The sequence below is a fragment of the Sminthopsis crassicaudata genome, chromosome 4, assembly GCF_048593235.1.
Source record: "Sminthopsis crassicaudata isolate SCR6 chromosome 4, ASM4859323v1, whole genome shotgun sequence".
Classification (NCBI taxonomy): domain Eukaryota; kingdom Metazoa; phylum Chordata; class Mammalia; order Dasyuromorphia; family Dasyuridae; genus Sminthopsis; species Sminthopsis crassicaudata.
The window spans coordinates 321,637,200-321,659,536 of NC_133620.1; the positions used below are offsets into that span (position 1 = coordinate 321,637,200).

At 33.6% G+C, this 22,337-nt stretch overlaps 1 protein-coding gene across 5 annotated transcripts in view; it reads right to left on the minus strand.

Moving 5' to 3' along the window:
* Nucleotides 1–22,337, minus strand: part of CCDC57 (coiled-coil domain containing 57) — a 275,586-nt gene that overhangs the window by 207,166 nt on the left and 46,083 nt on the right. For all 5 annotated transcript variants that reach the window (XR_012481117.1, XM_074260497.1, XM_074260496.1 and 2 more), the window contains exon 3: nt 9,538–9,646. Coding sequence is in view for 4 of the 5 variants with exons in the window: in XM_074260497.1 (XP_074116598.1) it covers nt 9,538–9,646 (109 nt within the window). In the remaining variant the exon portion in view is untranslated. The remainder of the gene's footprint in view (nt 1–9,537; nt 9,647–22,337) is intronic.

The following is a 22,337-nucleotide window of genomic DNA, read 5'->3' on the forward strand; positions in this document are numbered from 1 at the left end:
CTTAGAAATATGAAATTTCTTTAAGAACAAAAACTTCAAATAAATGAGATGATTATAGTGAGTAAATACCACATTTTATCTCAAAACATTTATCCCTCTAACAAGGGACTGAATCAGAATAAAGGGCCTCCACTTAGAGGGCTTTCAGAAAATGGGTACATAAATTAAATCTTTTAATCTAATTTTTTGAGATGTTGTGAAACATATGGATTTATAAGAATCCTTCAAGGGAGAAGATTAGGACATGAAAACACTTAAGAGTAGTTAGTTAGATTCTAGTTCAATTTGGGGTTTCCCAATTAATACTGGCATGTAATTCAGTTTAGAGATTCTAAGAAAACAGCACTGTGGGTTGTAACCACTAGGGGGCAAAAGAAGTACATCTAAAGTGATCCAAATGATTTTCTTGTGAGGCTGTGGCCCTCCCAATTGGGCCTCTGAAACAAAGTGCATAATATGATTAAGTTTTTAACAAATATATTAAAAGTCCAAATCCAAATGTATCATCATTAAAAGTAAATCCTTAGGACATTATCTAGCAAGGTTGCCATTGCTCAAAATATTCTGAAACTATGGAATGTCTTCAGAGCCAATTTATGAGGCAATGTAAGAGCTTTATTTTTATTTTTATATAGCTCATTTTTAAACAAAAATTATATTAGTCAAGCTGGAATATCCACCTCATTTACCAAACTCAATTTCAAAAAACTTGTGGCCATTTCCAAAAATTAAGAAGAAAAAAAAAGGACAAATAATCACTTCAAATATTCAAAAGAATGTACCACAGGTTCTGAAGTCAATTCTCAAAGAGAAATTCCAGCATTATATGTGTAAAGAATAGAATATCCACTCTGAAGAGAAAATATATTTGAATATACATAAAAATCAGTCATTGGAGGGCTCTGACTGGATTTTCCATTTAAGGAGAGGGCCCAGAGTGGGCATCTCATTATTCCCCATCTGGCTGAACTCCTGGGTTTCTATGAGGATTCTCCTTCAGTCTTCCTTTCAATGGAAGGAATGATCTTTTCCCTTTCTTTGTATTCCCAGCATTTAGCATAGTGCCTGATATACAGTAGGTGTTTATAAAGGTTTATTATAAATAAAATAAATGTTTATCAACTGAACAAGAATTAAAAGAGAGACAATCCCTGCCCTCAAGGAGCTTACATGATATATTGAGAAGAGAAGGGGAAATGGTGAGTGATGGGGAAAATGTGCAAAAATAACATACAAATACAAAATACACAAGCAAAAATGAAATAATTTTGCAGGAATAGGGGAGGAGTCTGGCACTACAGTATATAAGTATTTACATCATGCCCAGAAATTGCCATTATATGCAACACTCAATCTTTTACATATTCTCAGTCCAGTATACAAAAGTCTATTTAAACCTACAACATCCCTATTATTACTATAAGTAATAATATACAACCCAATCCTTGAGGGGAGGATTATTTATGAATTGTTCCATTTCCTACCATGAACACCATACTTCTACTCTACCTCAATTAGGCTTTTCCTTTGTTCACCATCCCTACCTGACAGGTATCATAGATAGCATGATAGAGGAGATAGAGAGGCATGCGGGATCCAGTGTGAACTAGGGAATCCCTCCTTTATTTGTGTATTTTGAATTTTCTTATCATTCCTATGTTAGAAAAAATCTAAAGCTGTTTTATCTAATCATAATCTTTTTATTTGATCTTGTGCCATCATCCACCAGTGCACCACTTTCATGCCCATGAACTTTGAATATTTTTATCATAATCTTTTCATACTCAAATTTTCCATAACTCTTGCTTGCCTCAAACTCTCACCTGAGAACCCTGTTTATACTCCATTTTTAAAAAATGAGGGTATTTGCTGAGAAATTCTTTTTTTTAATTCATCTTATATCGCTCAGATGCCTTTCCCCACTATCTCTTCTTTTATTCCCATATCATAAAAAGAAGAAGTCCTTCTCCTTGTCGAGTGTAGCGAGCTGTCGTCTCTAGAAGCTGCCGGATCACTCTCTGGGAAGAGATCTGCTGTGTCTTCTACTCAAATCTCTCCGACAGATTCTTCTTCCTGTAACGAACCGTTGTCTCCAGGCAGTTGCTGTTAACTCTTGTCCAGAGAAGTGACTTCCCTTCCTGCAGAGAGCCCCGTCAAGCCTGATGCAATGCAGAGTCTTCTTCTATCTCTGGGTGTCCTCTCTTTTATTCTCCCAGAGAATGGGCGTGGGATAATGCAAGGGCTTCTGGGAAGAACCACTTCAGCCAATGAGCTTGCTCCTTCTATCAAGTCAACCTGAGTTCTCACCTTGTAATTGTCCAACCTGAATTCTCACCTTGTCACTATCCAGACAACCTGAGTTCTCACCTAGTAATCCTAACAGTCGAGGAAAACCCCATTACATGTACATGTGATACCATTCCATCCCATTTTCTCTACTAAACTGCCTCCTCTATCATCTTCATTCTCTAATCTACTTCACCTCCCTGTCTACTTGTTAGTGCCTTACTTCCTGCAAACACTCCCATATATGTTTCACCCTTAAAAATTCCTCACTTGATCTATCCATCTTCATTAGCTATCATTTTCTACTGTACTGACTCCTTGAGAAGACTGCTTATATTCAATGCTTTAATTTCCTTTTTTATCATTTTCTTCCAACTTCATCAACTCAACTAAAACTACTCTCTCCAAAGCTGACAATGATCTCTTAATTACTAAATCCATTTAATAGCCTTTTCTTGTTCTTCATCCTTCTTCATCTCTCAGCAGTCTTTGACATTGTAAAGCATTCTCTTCTCTTTGATATTCTTTTTTCCCTAGGTTTTTGTGGCAATTATCTCTCTTGGTTCTACTCATCTTCCTTATTAATTTTCATACAAGTCATGCCTACAAACCATGGGTAGGTATCTCTGAAGATTGTCCCAAGCCCTCTTCTCTTTTGCTTCTATGCTATTTTGCTAAGGGATTTCACCAGCTCTTATGAATTCACCTGCATTTCTCTATGGAAATAATTCTCAGATTTATTTATCTAGATTTAACTCCTCTCCTAACCTCCAGTCTTGCATTTTCAACTGACAATAAGATATTTCATACTGGATGTTCCATTGACATGTCTGAAACTTAATGACTATTTCTAACCTTAAATCTCCTTTCTAGCTTCCCCATTATTAATAGACAACCAAAATTTGGTTAACTAGAGAAGTTTATCAATATTGTACATCAATTACATGATGGCATGCTTTCCCAGGTCCCAGATAATGGACAATGCTTTCAAGCTTTTCCTATCATCAATGGAGTTAATTAAGCAGGGTTATGTGCTTGCTCCCATGTTTTCTTTTTAACATGACATTTTCAGTGATATTGCCTTCAACAAGGAACAAAACACCATCAAGGACAATAACAATACTAAAGAATAAATCATTTAATTTGAAAAGGTTAAAGAGAGAGAGTCCATCCTCAGTGCAGATTCTGAAACTGACATGCAACAAAGTCTGGATCAATTCTCTGCTGCTTGTGCTAATTTTGGTTTAACAATTAAAACCAAGAAAGCACAGGTTTTCTACCAGCCAGCACTGCACCATCCATCATAGAACCATCAATTACAGGAAATGGAGAAATTCCGAATGCTCTGGCTAAGTTCATTTACCTTGGTAGTATGCTTTCCAGGAATATATATATATATATATAGTAGATAGATAGATAGATAGATAGATAGATAGATAGATAGATAGATAGATAGATAGATGAGGTTGATGCACAACAGTGCCAGAGCTAGCTCAGTGTTTTGAGAGACTTCAAGGGAAAGTATGAAAGAAAAGTAAGTTGCTTACTTACAAAGTTGTTATGCTCATTGTGAAAATGAAACCTGTGAAACCTGTGATGTATACTAGTGCCCTGCCAGGAAAATTGGATTGTTTCCATTTGAATTATCTTAGAAAGATTGCTGACAGATCAACCTGGTAAATTAAGGTTTTTCCTCAAGCTGAACTGCCAAGTATTCAAACTTTACTACGCAGAGAGCATTAGCCAGCAATAGGCTGGTCAGGTTGTTTGAATGCCAAACATGTTTATCTAAAAGATTATTTGAGAATTGCACATATTTAACCTATATCAGATTACTTGCTGTCTTATGGAGGAGGGAGGTAAGGAAAGGAGGAAGAAAAATTTGAAACACAAAGGTTTACAAAAATGAATTTTGAAAACTATATATGTATTTGAAAAAATAAAATACTATTGAAATGCTAAAAAAAAAAAAAGGTCTGTTTTATATAGAACTCATACAAGGCAACTGTTCACATGGAGATCAGAAAAAGCAATACAAGGATACTCTCAAGGTCTCTGAAAAATTATGGAATTGATTGTGAGACATAGAAAACACTGGCACAGGACTGCCTAGGATGGTGAGTCCACATCAAAGATGGCATTATACTTTGTGATCAAAGCAGAATTTCTTTAGCTCAAAAGAAACATAAGATGTAGAAATTTAGAGACATTTCTATTCCAAATGTTGATATGGAATATTTGTGCCCAACTTGTGTAGAACCTTCCAAGTTCATATTGATTTGATTAGCTATAAACTTTGACCCCACTGTATATTGTACTTTAACCCCAATATTGAGCTATCATTTTGGTTCTCTTCAAGAATGAAGGATAACAATCATTACTAGTGAGGGGACCACCATCCTTTCAAATGTTATCCTGGATTCCTTACTTCTCTGTCACTCCTCATACCAAAGAGTTATTAAATCCTGTCAATTCCCACCTTTACAATATCACTTCATATAAATCCCCTTCTCTCCTCTTATTATTCTACCATGTTAGTGTTGGCCCTTATCATTCATGCCTAGAATTATAATAGTCTACTTGTTGATTTCCTTGTCTTAATTCTCTCCTTCCTCCAAACTATCAGTTAGCTGCAAAAATGATGTTCCTATAAAACTTGGGTCTAATTATAAAACTCTCCAATTTAATAAATTCCAATGGTTCCCTAATTACCTCCAATCAAATATAAAATCTTCAATTTGGCTTTTAAAGCACTTCATAACTTATCCATATCCAATCTTTCCAGTTTTCTTATATTCTACCTTCCTCTACATATTATGCCATCCTTGTTTCTCACATAAGATCATTTTGATAATTTATCCCTCTTAACTGGAATGCTCCTATCTTTCTTGTTTCAACACCCTTTCATCTCTGAACTCTCCAGTTTTATCTTGCATATATCTTATTTGTGCATAGCTGTTTATATGTTGCCTTCCCCCATTAGATTGTGAGGTTTTTGTCCTTTTGTTTCTCAGTACTTAGTATAGTGTCTGTCACAGAGAAAACAATTAATAAATATTTGTAAATCACAATATAGCTGAATGCTGACATTAATTTTTAGCACATGCTAAACGTAAATGTCAGCATTCAACTATACTTGTCTGCTTCTGTCACTCTATTACGCCAAAGTCACAGGACTAGGGCTCACTGAAATACAGCAAGTTCAAGAAGAAGGTATGGTTGGGTTGGGAAGTAGAGAGCTATTAGAGGCAGCATGATGTAGTGGATAGAGTTGTACTGGGAAGTCAGAAAGACCTAGGTTTGACTTATAGAATAATAGCACCTATTTCACAAAGTTATTAAGAGGATCAAATGAGATATACAAACTATTTTGCAAATCTGAGTCATATGTTAGTTGTTATTCTGATTGGGCAAATCCACAAATCCACACAATCATAAAATATTAATGCTATCCCACAGAGGAAAAGAGAAGTAAAAATAAAAGGTATTTCACTTTGGGAACCATAAATATCTCTTCACCTTGTGTAGTAAAACAAATTTCTAGGATGAGGTGAACATAGGATTCTGTTCACAAGGTAGAACTAGATAAAATGCATAATTATCAATGTCATCTTATAGTTAAACTCATTTTACAGGTAATTTGAGGTACAAAGAGCTTATACTGTTGTTCTATGGTCATACTGATAATACTAGTGAGATTTTTAACCCAGTTCTTTCTGTTCTCCAACTTCAATACTTTTTCCAAAAGTCAGAGTCTATAAGAGGACCTTAGTATACATGGCCTTATCTTGCCATGTAATCTTCAGAATTTTCCTAAAACAATTTAAGTGGAAACAGTTTTTTTGGCATGATATTGTTAGATTGTCCAGGTTTCACAGGCATTCGATAGTACAGAAATTATTCAAATCATTTTCATCAAACCAATATTGATATTTGAGTGTGTTCTGGCCCAGAGGAGCAAATGCCTCAGTGTACATCATGTCTCTCAAAGCTGTCTAATCTTTGTACTCTCTACTACTGCCATTTTCTGACTAAGCTTTTATTCCAAATCAGCTTTAATGATTTGCAAATGAAAAAAAATATCTTGCCTTGGGGATGCAGCTTTTGCTGAATGGGAATATTTAGCCTGACCTACCTCACAGGCTGTTGTAGGTATCAAATGTTAAATAATATTTGTAAACCTCTCTGCAAATCTCAAAGTGCTTTATAAATGCTAACCTCTAAAAAAAAAAGTCAGAGCCTACTTATAATCTCATTTTATAGATGGAAAGGATAACTAATTTCCTGCAGGTTACAGTGTGATGCAATAGTTAAATTGGGAGAAGAAAAAGAGTCAGTCCCTCCCAAGGACGTGGTACAATTTTTTCTCAATTCCTGAAATCCACTTAAGTCCTCAATGCCAGTCTATATCTTCTCAAAAGCAGAATGAGAAAAACATGGAAAACATTGTACATATAAGTACTTGAGTTAGTCTTGTATAACAGAAGCAAAACAAAAGAAATTTAAGATTTCCATGCTTTCCTTTGTTTTTAGGAAAAAGCCATATACTTATAGTGTGTGAACTGATGCAAAGTGAATAAATGGAACTAGGAAAATAACATACAAAATATCTATAATAATGTAAATGAAATGAAAAAAAAAACACATTGAAATAAAGCAGAAATATATCTAATGTTGAGTATGTTTTCCATGACTTAGTATATATATAATGGGTATTTTATTTCTTATTTTCTCAGTGGGTAAGGAAGGAGCAGAAAAGAGAAGACTATTTGGAGCTAAAAATAAATTTTTCAAAACTTAATTTAATTAAAGAAATAGAGTTGAATGATAGACTTGGTTCTTCTCAACAATTCAGCAATCCAAGACAATTCCAATAAACTTTGGATGGAATTTGGATCCAAAGAGAGACATATAAAGACTGAAGAAGATCAATGCATACTATTTTCACCCTTTTTTGTTTTTTTTTTTCTCCTCACATGGTTTTTCCTTTTTCTTCTGATTCTTCTTTCCCCATAGGACTCATATGTAAATATGTAAACATAATGAACATACATAACTTAAAATAAATAAATAAAATAAAAAGATTGAAAACTATGTCTATAACAACTAATCTCGGGCCTGAGAGAGGAAATAAATAAATATGCCTCTCTTTTTCCAATGGAAAATGTTTAGAATGGGTAGAAAAATGAGTGCAGAATACTGTGTATATTATTAGACTAAGTCATTATGTTGAGTTTTTTTCTTTAACTGTTGTTTTTTGTTAAAAAGAAAGGATCACTGAGAGTGAGAAAAGAGAAAAAAAAGGAGCATATTAGGAAATGACATGATGTAAAAATCAAAACCATCAACAGAATGTGAAGAAACTTTTTTTAAGTATCAAAAATACATGTACTTTTAAAAACTGATCAAATATAACACGTGGAATTTTCCATTTATGAAGGCTACTATTTTTTCTTTTCTCAGGCTTTATGGAAAACTTACAAGGAATTTTATAACATTTAAATGTATTATCTGAGGAAGAAGAAAACAGATTCAATATCTTGCTACATTATGCACTGGAATGCAGGTGTGGCTATACAATATAAAGAAAATTGAAATGATACTGGCAAACAAAATAAATATATGACTTCTTGACTCTCTTTATCCTAAGGGTTCCATCTACATGTTTCCAACTCAAATTTGCAAGTTCAAAACAGAAGTTGTCTCCGCTGTCAGAACTAAAATGATTATTTAAAATCTTGCACTTTCAAATTTCATTCATGTTACTTTATAGTTACCTTTGTACATCTCATCTTCCCCACTAAGCCATAAACTCCACAAAGGCAAGAGTTTATGCTTTATTCTTTTCTGATACTCTCCCCTTCCTCTTCTCATCCTGCCTCTCCTAAATACTTATCAAGCATTATCCCTTGCATAGTAAGAGATCAATATGTTTTTTGAATGAATGAGATATAATAAAAAGAGTACTGAGTGTACAGAGTATCTGGGGTTCAAATCTCAATTCTGTTACCTCTAAGATCTGTTTCCTTATCTGTATAATGAGGGATGGAATAATCTCTAATGCCCTTTCAAGTTCAAAATTAATCCTACATGCCTATGAATATATATATAAATAGTGCATTTTCCTCATACTACAACATTCAAAAAGATGCTTTCTGAGAAATTTCTGTTTAATTGAGAGAACAGGCTATTCTTTGGATGCAATTATCTTGTATCTAATGAGATAGCCAAATAAGTGCCACCACTTTCCATCCATTTGCTCAGGAAAGAGCAAAAGAAATAGTATCTTTTCATCTAGAACATTTCAGTTACTCTATGAATATAGAAAACTAACCTTCAACTTTTAGGAATAGTATAGGTATTCTTCAGATCAGTGATGTCAAATTTAAATAGCAACAGGGACTACTTCCCTGCAGGACACATATGGACTTAGAAAATCACACTTCACTATTCTATATGTTCTGTTGCATTTTTATTATTTTATTAAATATTTGTGTATTTGTTCAATATGCATTTTAATCTGATTCAGGCTATACTTGGGAGTATTGACCAGCAGGCTATGTGTCTGACACTTCTGTTTTAGACTACTTCCTTAGTAGGGTTAGGATTTCACAGATATTAGAGAAAAGAGTTTCAAAGAACAAAAGTATCTGCTGATTTGAAGTTACATTTGTCAATTAACAAATCTAGACTTACAATTACAATAATACTTATGTATTGATGTCTGTTGAAAGAGAGTCAGCTAGTATAATTTAAAAGAAGCTGAAAATTAACCTTCTACTTTAGAATCAGTAGTATTAAAGGGGACAAGAATGATATTTGCTACTTTCCCCCCTAAGTCATTCTTAATCAGATTGTTGGATTTATTCAATATTGGAAAATAAAGCACTCTAGTAGATTTTAAGAGATTTTAATGTAGTATATGCCAGACTTCCAATACACTAATTTTATTCCTCTTTAGATTTCTAGGCAATGAGAACTTATGCAAACAATTCTACCTTAATGATAAGAGATGTGATCTATGTTTGAAAAAACTCCCTATCTCCTCCTCCTCAACCTGGAACTAGATAGTTAAGTGGATAGAGAATCACCCTTGAAGTCAGGAGAACCTGAGTTTAAATCCAATTTTACACTTAAAAGCTGTATGATCTAGGCAAGTCACTTAAATCCAATTGTCTCCAAAAAAATTTAGCCTCAAAGTCTAACTTTGATAGTCAGAAAGAAGTAGAAAAGCTTCCAAATATATTGTACCTGTTTCTGTAAAGCAAGTTCACCATTCAGTTCCTGGAGTTTTCTTTCCAACTGCCACTTCAATTTTTCATATTGTTCTCGATGGTGGTCAATTTCACAGTTCTTGTTGCTATATCAAAAAATAAATAAAAGAAACTAAGCAAGGGATAAACATAAAAGCTTTCTTAGCATTCTTGCTAAAAAAAAAAATATATATATATATATATATATATATATATATATATATATCAGGAAGTTTGAAAGTTTTTTTTTAATTTACTAAATATTCAAATGTGTTTTATACATATATACATATATATAATATAACATTTCAAGTTCAGTATGCATTTTCCTTGTGATGTGTTCAAAATTATTCTAGAATGAAGGAGGTAAGAGTCCCAGTGTAATTAAATTATAGAACCTCATCCTCATTTATAATATTGTTTTTATAGAAAAGAAACATATCATTAACAGATTTTAGCTTCAGTATTCAGGTCTGTCCAAAGATTAGTTGTTCTAGAGACAATAGCTGAACTAGGAGGACTTTAATAGCCATATGTTTCAGTTCCTGTTCTAATGGTAATATTATAGCTGTTCCTTTGAGTGTCACTTACAAGTAGAAAGTTTGAAACATCAGGTATAGGTTAAATTATCTAAGCATAAGGTGGTTCTACAGAAAGCTAAACTAATATTAAACATTTTTTCTTTTGTCTTTTATTTTGTCTTTTTTTTTTTTTTTTTAATAGTTTTTATTTACCAGATATATGCATGGTAATTTTACAACACTGACAATTGCCAAATCTTTTGTTCTAATTTTTCCCCTCCTTCCCCCCCACCGAGATGGCAGGTTGACCAATACATGTAAAATATGTCAAAGTATAAATTAGAAACAATATATATATATACATGTCCAAAGAGTTGTTTTGCTGTACAAAAAGAATCGGACTTTGAAATAGTGTACAATTAGCCTGTGAAGGAAATCAAAAATGCAGGCAGACAAAAATAGAGGGATTGGGAATTCTATGTAGTGGTTCATAGTCATCTCCTAGAGTTCTTTCGCTGGGTGTAGCTGGTTCAGTTCATTTCTGCTCTATTGGAACTGATTTGATTCATCTCATGGTTAAGAGAGCCACATCCATCAGAATTGATCAGCATATAGTATTGAAGTATACAAGATCTGGTCCTGCTCATTTCACTCAAAATCAGTTCATGTAAGTCTCTCCAGGCCTTTCTGAAATCATCCTGTTGGTCATTTCTTACAGAACAATAATATTCCATAATATCCATATGTAAGGGCCCTTTAAATGGGCGGACACAGTGCATCGGGAGATTGAGGCCCAGAAGTATTAGGACTGCCCTTGGGCGGGATCCTGGCCATATTGAGATAGTTTCGTAATGGGTGACTCTCTCGCTGATTGGCTGTGTGTGTGACCTCACAGGCCCTATGTAAGCCCACTGCAGGCAGCAACCGCCCTCTTTAACCTCGTGCTGTTCACCCTGGCTCCTAGCCTGGGTGGCCAAGCCAAGATGGGTAGCCGAAAGAGGTAAGGATTTTGGTAGTGAACACATGGGTCTTCTGACCAGGTGTTCACTCGGGAACCAACCAGTCAGGGCATCAAGTCAGGGCATTATGTGAGTAGGTATAATAAAGGCTTTTAAGATTACATGTGGCTGTTCTTGAGTGCGCTACCGGTTATTAAGCTATAGATTCAAGAGATTGTGGCCAGAGACCTTAGAAGGCCTCAGAGGAGGCGAGCCGGGTAGAATTCACACTGCAAAGGACAGTGGTCAAAGGTGCTCTGGTGGGTCTAGGACAGACTAGTAATTGTAACTGCCAGGAAAGCACGTTACATCCATATACCACAATTTATTCAGCCATTCTCCAATTGATGGGTATCCACTCAGTTTCCAGTTTCTGGCCACTACAAAGAGGGCTGCCACAAACATTCTTGCACATACAGGTCCCTTTCCCTTGTTCAAGATCTCATTGGGACATAAGCCCAGTAGCAACACTGCTGGGTCAAAGGGTATGCACAGTTTGATAACTTTTTGAGCATAGTTCCAAATTGCTCTCCAGAATGGCTGGGTGTATTCACAACTCCACCAATAGTGTATCAGTGTCCCTGTTTTCCCACATCCCCTCCAACATTGCGCATTATCTTTCCCTGTCATTCTAGCCAATCTGACTGGTGTGTAGTGGTATCTCAAAGTTGTCTTAATTTGCATTTCTCTGATTAACAATGACTTGGGGATCTTTTCATATGGCTAGAAATAATTTTAATTTCTTCGTCTGAGAATTGTCTGTTCATATCCTTTGACCATTTATCAATTGGAGAATGGCTTGACTTCTTATAAATTCAAGTCAATTCTCTATATATTTTGGAAATGAGGTCTTTATCGGAACCTTTGACTATAAAAATGTTTTCCCAGTTTATTGCTTCCCTTCTAATCTTATCTGCATTAGTTTTGTTTGTACAAAAACTTTTCAATTTTATATAATCAAAGCTTTCTACTTTGTGATCAATAATAATCTCTAGTTCTTCTTTGGACATAAATTCATTCCTCTTCCACAGGTCTGAGAGGTAAACTATCCTATGTTCCTCTAATTTATTTATAGTCTCATTCTTTATACCTAGGTCATGAACTCATTTTGACCTGACCTTGGTGTACGGTGTCAAGTGTGGGTCAATGTCTAGTTTCTGCCATATTAATTTCCAATTTTCCCAGCGATTTTTGTCAAATATTGAGTTCTTATCCCAAAAGCTGGGGTCCTTGGGTTTGTCAAACACTAGATTATTAAAGTTATTGATTATTCTGTCCTTTGGACCTAACCTATTCCACTGATCAACTAATCTTATTTCTTAACCAATACCAAATGGTTTTGGTAACCACTGCTTTATAATATAAATTTAGATCTAGTACAGCTAGGCCACCTTCATTTGATTTTTTTTTTCATTAATTCCCTTGAAATTCTTGATCTTTTGTTTTTCCATATGAACTTTGTTGTTATTTTTCCTAGGACTTAAAATAGTTTTTTGGGAGTCTGATTGGTATAGGGCTAAATAAATATTTTAGTTTAGGTAGTATTGTCATCTTTATTATATTTGTTCGCCCAATCCAAGAGCATTTAATATTTTTCCAATTGGACTAAATTTGTGTAGAAAGTGTTTTGTAGTTTTGCTCATATACTTTCTGATTTTCCCTTGGCAGATAGATTCCTAAATATTTTATACTATCAGTAGTTACTTTAAATGGAATTTCTCTTTGTAACTCTAATTGTTGGATTTTGTTAGTGACATGTAAAAATGCTGATGATTTATGTGGGTTTATTTTGTATCCTGCAACTTTGCTAAAGGTGTGGATTATTTCTAATAGCTTTTTAGTAGAATCTTTGGGGTTCTCTAAGTATACCATCATATTATCAGCAAAAAGTGATAATTTGGTTTCCTCATTACCTACTCTAATTCCTTTAATCTCTTTCTCCACTCTTATTGCCAAAGCTAGCATTTCGAATACAATATTAATTAGTAATGGTGATAGTGGGCAACCTTGTTTCACTCCTGATCTTATTGGGAATGGTTGCAGTTTATCCCCATTATATATGATGCTTTTACTGATGGTTTTAAATAGATGCTACTGATTATTTTAAGGAAAAGTCCATTTATTCCTATACTCTCAAGTGTTTTTAATAGAAATGGATGTTGGATTTTATCAAATGATTTTTCTACATCTATGGAGATGATCATATGGTTTTTGTTAATTTGATTATTAATATGGCCTTTTATACTGATAGTTTTCCTAATATTGAACCAGCCCTGCATTCCTGGTATAAATCCTACTTGATCATGATGTATTATCCTGGGGATGATTTTCTGTACTCTTTTTGCTAATATCTTTTTTAAGATTTTAGCATCAATATTCATTAGGGAGATTGGTCTATAGTTTTCTTTCTCCATTTTCAACCTACCTGGTTTGGGTATCAGTACCATGTCTGTGTCATAAAAGGAATTTGGTAGGACTCCTTCATTTCCTATTTTTTCAAATAGTTTATATAACATTGGGGCTAATTGTTCTTTGAATGTTTGGTAGAATTCACATGTAAATTCATCTGGTCCTAGAAATTTTTTCTTAGGGAGTTGATTAATAGTTTGTTCTATTTCTTTTTCTGAAATGGGACTATTTAAGCAATTTACTTCCTCTGTTAATCTAGGAAGCCTATATTTTTGGAGGTAGTCATCCATTTCACTTAGGTTATCAAATTTATTGGCATAAAGTTGGGCAAAGTAACTCATTATTTCTCTAATTTCCTCTTCATTGGTGGAAAGTTCCCCCTTTTCATTTTTAAGACTAACAATTTGATTTTCCTCTCTTCTTTTTCTAATCAGATTTATCAAAGGTTTATCTATTTTATTGGTTTTTTCATAAAATCAACTGTTAGTTTTATTTATTAGTTCAATAGTTTTTTTACTTTCAATTTTATTAATTTCTCTTTTTAATTTTAGAATTTCAAGTTTAGTATTTGATTGGGGGTTTTTAATTTGGTCTTTTTCTAGCTTTTAAAGTTGCAAGCCCAATTCATTGATCTTCTTTTTCTCTACTTTATTCAAGTAACCCTCTAAAGATATAAAATTTCCCCTTATTACCATGTTAGCTGCATCCCACAAATTTTGGTATGATGTCTCATCGTTGTCATCTTGAGTGAAATTATTGTGTCTATAATTTGCTGTTTTACCCAATCATTCTTTAAGATGAGATTATTTAGTTTCCAATTACTTTTTGGTCTATTTACCCCTAACTTTTTGTTGAATGTAGTTTTTATTGCATCGTGATCTGAAAAGAACTCAACCTTGAGATCTCCCACTATTATAGTTTTGTTGTCTATTTCTTCTTGCAACTCTCTTAACTTCTCCTTTAGGAAGTTAGATGCTATACCACTTGGTGCATATATATTTAGTATTGATATTGCTTCATTGTCTATGCTACACTTTAGCAAGATATAGTTTACTTCCTTATCTCTTTTGATTAGATCAATTTTTGCTTTTGCTTGATCTGAGATAAGAATGGCTTTTTTGACTTCACTTGAAGCATAATAAATTCTGCTCCAGCCTTTTACCTTTACTCTGTATGTATCTCCCTGCTTTAAATGTATTTCCTGTAAACAACATATTGCAGGGTTCTGACTTTTGATCCAGTCTGCTATCTGTCTCCACTTAATGGGAGAGTTCATCCCATTCACATTTACAGTTAAAATTACTAATTCTGTATTACCTGCCATCGTATTATCCCCAGCTTATGCTTTTTTTCCCTTGCCCCCCCTGAACCCCTTCCCCAGTATTAAACTTATGGGCCCCACTTGCGTCACACAGCCCTCCCTCTTTAGTATCCCTCCTTCCTCCCTTTAAATCCCTTTCCCTTTCTTGTACCCTTCCCTTATTACTCTTTTCTTTTTCCCTTTTCCTCTCCCCCTTTTAATGAGGTGAGAGAGAATTCTCTGTAAAACAAATATGTCAATTGTTTTATCTTTGAGCCAATTCTGATGAGAGTAAGATTCACACAATGTTCCTCCCCCTCTCTAACTTCCCTCAGATATGATAGATTTTCTTTGCCTCTTTGTGGGATGTAGTTAGTTTCCCTCTTTTTATTTCCCCTTTTCCCTTTTTCTGACACTATCCCCTTTCCATTTCTACTTCCTTTTTTTTTTTTGTTATATCAGTAAAATAAAATTATCCATGTAGTTTTAATGTATATCCACAACAGAAATACAGTTCTCAAGAGTTCCCTTTACATTTTTCTGTTTCTCTTGAATCCTATGGTTGGAGATCAATTTTTTTGTTTAGATCTGATTTTTTCCTTAGAAACAAATGGAATTCATGTTTCATTAAATGTCCATCTTCTTCCATGGAAGAAAATGCTAAACTTAGCTGGGTAGTTTTTCTTGGCTGCATTCCAAGTTCTTTTGTCTTTCGGAATATCAGATTCCAGGCCCTTCCATCCTTTAATGTAGAGGCAGTCAGATCTTGAGTGACCCTTATTGTGGCACCTCGGTATTTGAATTGTTTCTTTCTGGCTGCTTATATTTTTTCCTTAGTCTGATAGTTCTGAAATTTGGCCACAATATTCCGGGGATTTTTTTTTTAAGGGTCTTTTTCAGAAGGTGTTTGATGAATTCTTTCAATGCCTATTTTACCTTCTGGTTCTATTACCTCTGGCAGGTTTTTTTTTTGTTGATTTCATGTAAAATAGTACCTAGGCTCTTTTTTTCATCATAATTTTCAGGAAGTCCAATCATCCTCAGATTATCTCTCCTAGATCTATTTTCCAGGTCTGTTGTTTTTCCAAGTAGATATTTGACATTTTTCTCCAGTTTTTCTTTTTCTTTTTTCTTTTTTTGGTTTTGCTTGACTGATTTTTAGTGTCTCAATGAATCATTCATTTCTATTTGTTCAGTTCTGATTTTTAATGAGTTATTTTCTTCTTATCTGAACCAAAAGGACTGCCTCTTAGACAAATGGGGAATAGCTTAACAAATGGTGTATATTGTGGATATAACATCAGAAATGACAAGAGATCATTTCAGGGACTCCTGAATATTAATATGAAACAAGCAAAACAATTTACACAAAAACAATAAAGAGTAAGTTTTGGAATCACTAAATAATGCAATTATACATGCTTCTAGAAGACATAAAATGAATCATGCTATTTTCTGCTAAAGAAGTAATAGGCACAAGATAAATATATTTTTTAACTCATGCACTGTGTAGTGTTTTGCTTGACTATGTGCTTAATTTGTTGTGAGTGTTTTTTTCTTTCTCTCTAATTCTCTCTAATCTTTTCCCCTAATTTGGTTTAATTGAGAGGAATGGGGAGAAGCTAATACTAGCTTCCACTATTAATAACAGTGATATATATATAAATTTTTTCCTGAGGCTGGGGTTAAGTGACTTGCCCAGGGTCACACAGCTAGGAAGTGTTAAGTGTCTGAGACCAGATTTGAACTTGGGTCCTCCTGAATTCAAGGCTGGTGCTCTATCCACTGCGCCACCTAGCTGCTCCCAATAACAGTGATATTAAAAAAAAAAAACAGGACCTTTTAAAAAATGTACAAAAGAGTATAGAAGGAATTTCAAAAGAAAGCATAGACAAGTAAATAAGTTTTGAAAATAATATGTAGAACATATCTTTTTAAAATAAAAAGCAAGTAGAAGGAAATGGAAATTCATAAAAGATAACAGATGCAGTTCTTTTTATGTGTTCTGGTGTGCATATGGAAATACTCTTTTTCAAGTGTTTAAGTTCAGAGTAAAAACATTGCCCTCCTTCAATTTTAAAGTGTTAAAAAAAAAAGTGGATCAAAGAACAAATCATAGAAACAATTGATAATCTTATTAAATAAAATGACAACAATGGGACAATTTACCAAAATTTATGGGATGCAGCCAAAGTGGTATTTAGGGGAAATTTTATATTTCTAATTACTTACATTAATAAAACAAAGAAAAGGCAAATCAATGAATTGGGCATGACCTTTAATAAAAAGCTAGAAAAAGAACAAATTAAAAATTCCTAATTAGACATGAAATTGGACATTGTAATAATCAAAGTAGAAATTAATAAAACTGAAAGAAACCTATTGAATAATAATAATAATAATAATGATAAACTAGAAGCTCGTTTCATGGGGGAGAAAAAGATAAACCAGGGGGTAATTTGTTTTTAAAGAAAAAGCAAAATTATTAGTTATCAAAAATGAAAGCAGTAAATTCACCACCTATGAAGAAGAAATTAAGACAATTCTGTGGAGCTATTTTGCCCAATTATATGCAAATAAATTTGACAATCTAAATGAAATGGATGAATATCTACAAAAATACAAATTATTCAGATTAAAAGAAAAAATAAAATACTTAAATAACTAAAACTTAGGGGAAAAAATTGAACAAGTCATCAATGAACTTCCTAAGAAGCATTCCCAAGCAAATTTTAGCAAATATTTAAAGAACAATTAATCCAGATACTATACACACTATTTAGAAAAATAAGTGGAGTCCTACCAAATTCCTTTTATGGAAAAAATCTGATACTGACACCTAAAACAAGAAGAGCCAAAACAGAAAGAGAAAATTATAGACCAATTTCCCTACTGAACAGTGCTGCAAAAATTCTAATTAAATAGATCATAGCAATACATTACAAGGACTATAGACCATGAAAAAGGTAGGATTTGCATCAGGAATGTAAGGCTGGTTCGATGGTAGGAAAACTATCAGCATAACTGACCATATTCTGACAAAATGCAGCATGGATTTCTATTAAACACACTAGAGAGCATAGGAATAAATGGAGATTTCCTTAAAATAAGTGGTATTTATCTAAATTCATTAACAAGCATTATCTGTAATGGGAATAAACTGGAAGATTTCCCAGATCAATCAGGGGTGAAGCAAGGATGCCCTTTATCACCACTATTATTCAATACTGAACTAAAAATGTTAGCTGTAGCAATAAGAAGAAAAGTCAATTCAAGGATTCAAAACAGGCAATAAGAAAATAAAATTACTTTTTGCATATGATATGATGACATTCTTAGAGAATTCTAGACAAAAAATTACGTGAAATAATGAAAAACTTTAGCAAAGATGCTGGATATAAAATAAAATCACATAAATCGTCAGTATTTCTATATATGACCAACAAAACCTAGCAGCAAAAGATAGAAAAATCCTATTTAAAATAGGATTTAAAATAACTGTCGACTATATAAAATATTTGGGAGTCAACTTACCAAGATAAACCCAGAATTACATGAACACAAATAAAAAACCGCTTTCCACACAAATAAAGTCAGATCTAAACAACCAAAAAATATCAATAGCACATGTGTAGGATAACTTTAAGATAATAACAATAATAATAATAATAATAATAATAATAATTTCTACCTAAATTAATTTACTTATTCAATGCCATTACAATCAAACAATCAAAAAATTATAGAGATAGAAAAAAATAAATAAAATTCATCTGAAAGAACAAAAGGTCTATTAATATTAAGGGAATGGGAAAGAAGATGACCTCACCATACCAAATGTCAAACCATATCATAAAATAGTAATCATCAAAACTACCTAGTAATGGCTAAGAAATATAATGCTGGATCAGTGGAACAGATATGGCAGACAAAACTCATTACTATAGTAATCTAGTATTTTATCAATCTAAAGACTTCAATTTTGGGAACAAGAACTCACTATTTTGACAGAAACTGCTGGGAAAATCTGGAAAAAAAAAAACAAACAACTCAGCATGACAGAAACTAGGTATAGACCAACATCTCATATTAAGATAAGGTCAAAATGGGTACATGATTTAAACAGAATGGGTGATACCATAAACATATTAGGAGAGCCTGGAATAGTTTTCCTGTCAATCTATGGATAACAGAAGAATTTAGAACCAAACAACAGAGAAAGCACATTATATAATGTAAAATGGATAATTTAGATTATATCGAATTAAAAGTTTTTGCACAAACAAAATTAATGTAATCAAAATTAGAAGGAAAGCAAAAAGCTGAAAAATAATTTTTACAGCAAGTATTTCTGATGTCTCATTTCTCAAATATATAGAAAATCAAGCCAAATTTATTACAATATGAGTTATTCCTCAATTAGTAAATGAAGAAAGGATGTGCACAGACAGTATTCAGAAGAAGAAATTGAAGTTATTTATGGTTTTTTGAAAAAATGTCCCAAATCATTATTAGAGAAGTTCACATTAAAACAACTCTGAGATTGTTGTAAAACAACTTATCAGATTGATAAAATATGACCAACAAAGGAAAATGATAAATGTTGGAAGGGATGTGGGAAAAATAGGATATCAATGGTAGAGTTGTGAACTGATCCAACCATCCTGGAGAGTAATTTAAAACTATGCACAAAGGGCTATAAAATTGTGCATACCATTTGATACATCAGTGACACTACTGAGTCTGCTGTATCCCAAAGAGATCATAAAAAGGGGGAAAGGACCCATATGTGCAAAAATGTTTGTACCAGCTCTTTTTGTGATGGCTAAGAATTGAAAATTGAAAGAATGTCTATCAATTATCAAATGGCTGAATAGCTGGTGATATATGATTGCAACAGAATATTACTAAGATATAAAAAATAATGAGCAGGTAGATTTCAGAAAAAAACCTGAAAAGATTTATATGAACTAATGCAAAGTGAAGTGCACAAACTCGAGAACACTGTCATACAGTAACAGAAGTAGTGTAGCATGATCACTTATGAATGACTTAGCTCTTCTCAGCAATATAATAATTCAAGACAATTCCAAAGAACTCATAAAAAATGTTATCCACCTCCAGAGAAAAGAACTGATGGAGTCCTTTTTGTATTTTTTTTTTTTAATCCCTTGGGATCTGTGTCTTCTTTTATAGCATGATTAAAAGGGTAATAGGTTTTGCATGAATGAATATATACAACCTATATCAAGTTGCTTACATTCTTAGAGGGGGGGAGGTAAAAGGGATAGAAAATTTAAAACTCAAAAGTTTTTAAAATGAACGTTAGAGAGGATTCTGGCAAAGTGGCAGAGTAGGTCAGAAAATTCCAAGCTATCCAGATTTCCCCCACAAACCAGACAAAACTGTGCCACAGAGCAAACAGAGAGGTTAAAAACAATAGGAGATGGGACAGAAAAATGGTCCTCCTGGATCAATCAGGGAAGATCTGAAGAAAGATACCAGGAAGGAGGCTTGGCTACAGTGAAGGGTAAATACCTGCAGGCTAGTTCCTAAGAAACAATAAGCAGGGAGGCCTTGGGGTTAGCTGGGCTGGGAGGCAGCCTCAGCCCCAGCCATAGAAACTGTCATTTCTCAGACTGTGTGGGGAATCAGGTGTTTGAATCAGAGAAGATTAAAGGAACTTCTGCTGATAAGAAATGCCAGGCCTGGATGAAAAGGAATCAGTTTATGCCCGATGAAGTGGAGCAGGAATGCTGCTTGTTGGTTATAGGCACTTATAGGAGGGTAGAACTCTTAGCTTCAGGTTTCATACCGGAGAGGAAAGCAGAAGAAGGACCCGAAATCAGAGATACCATTGCCTCCTATCAGAGGTCTAGAGGAAATTATACTATAAAGCTCTTATTAAAAAAAAAAAAAATACTCAGGCAAAGGAGAAAGAACCCAATCACAGAAACTTAATATGGGAATAGGAAATATCAGGGTTCATTTTTAGAAAAGGATACTGAAACTTTAAAAAGATTCTTCTTCCCCAAAGAGGAAACTGGTTATCTGTCCCCCAAAAAATTCATAGAAGAATCAAAAAAAAAAAAAACCAACAAAAAACTTTAGCAATCAAATGAGACTGAGAGGGAAAAAAATCTAAGAAAAACAAAAAGATTATGAAAAGGAAGTCAACCAACTAGAAATGGAAATCCAGAGTCTTAAGAAAATAACTCTTTGAAAATTAGAATTGGGCAAGGGGAAGCCAGCAAAGTTATAAGAGACCAATAAGTAATAAAACAAAACCTAAAGAATGAAAAAAATAGAAGACAATATGAGATATCTCATAATAAAAACAATCTGGAGAACAGATTAAGAACCACCAACCTAAGAATCAGACTACCCAAAAGTTACATTTTAAAAAAGGATCTTCCAGACCAGTTCCAATGATTTTGTGATGAAGAGAGCCATCTATGCCCAGAAAGAGAACTGTGGGAACTGAGTGTGGATCACAACATAACATTTTCACTCTTTTTGTTGTTGTTTGCTTGCATTTTATTTTCTTTCTCATTTTCTTCCTTCTTGATTTTTTCTTGTGCTGCAAGATAATTATATAAATATGTATACATATATTGGATTTGACATTTATTTTTACCATGTTTAATATATACTGGATTACTTGCTATCTAGAAGAGGGAGTAGGGACAAGGGGGGTGGACGATTGGAACACAAGGTTTTGCAAAAGCTAATATTGAAAAACTATCTGCATATTTTTTGAAGATTAAAAAGTTTTAATTTTTTAAAAAAGAATCTTTGATATAATTAAAGCCATTCCTAGTCATGAAAAGGTGCTCTAAATCACTGGATCAGAGGAAATGCAAATTAAGACAACTCTGAGGTACCACTCTACACCTCTCAGATTGGCTAAAATGACAGGAAAGATAATGATAAATGTTGGAGGGGATGTGGGAAAACTGGGACAATAAAGCATTGTTGGTAGAGCTGTGAACAGATGCAATCATTCTAGAGAGCAATTTGGAACTATGTTCAAAAAGTTATGTGCTTGTTACCCTTTGAGTGAGCTTATATATCCCAAAGAGATCTTAAATGAAGGAAAGGGACCCACATGTGCAAAAATGTTTGTGGCATCCCTCTATGTAGTGGCAAGAAACTGGAAACTGAATAGATGCCCATCAATTAGAGAATAGCTGAATAAGTTGTGTGGTATATGAATGTTATGGAATATTATTGTTCTGTAAGAAATGACCAGTAGGATGAATACAGAGAGGCCTAGAGAGACTTACATGAACTGATACTGAGTGAAATGAGCAGAACCAGGAGGTCATTAAACACTTCAGCAACAATACTATATGAGGATCAATTCTGATGAACGGGACTTTCATCAACAATGAGATTATTCAGGCTAGTTCCAATGGCCTTGTGATGAAAAGAGCCATCTGCTCCAGGGAGAGGGCAGTGGGAAATGAATGAGCACCACAACATAATATTTTTTTTTTAGTTTTTTTTTGTTTGTTTGTTTGCTTGCATTTTGTTTTCGTTCTCATTGTTTTCCTTCTTGATCTGATTT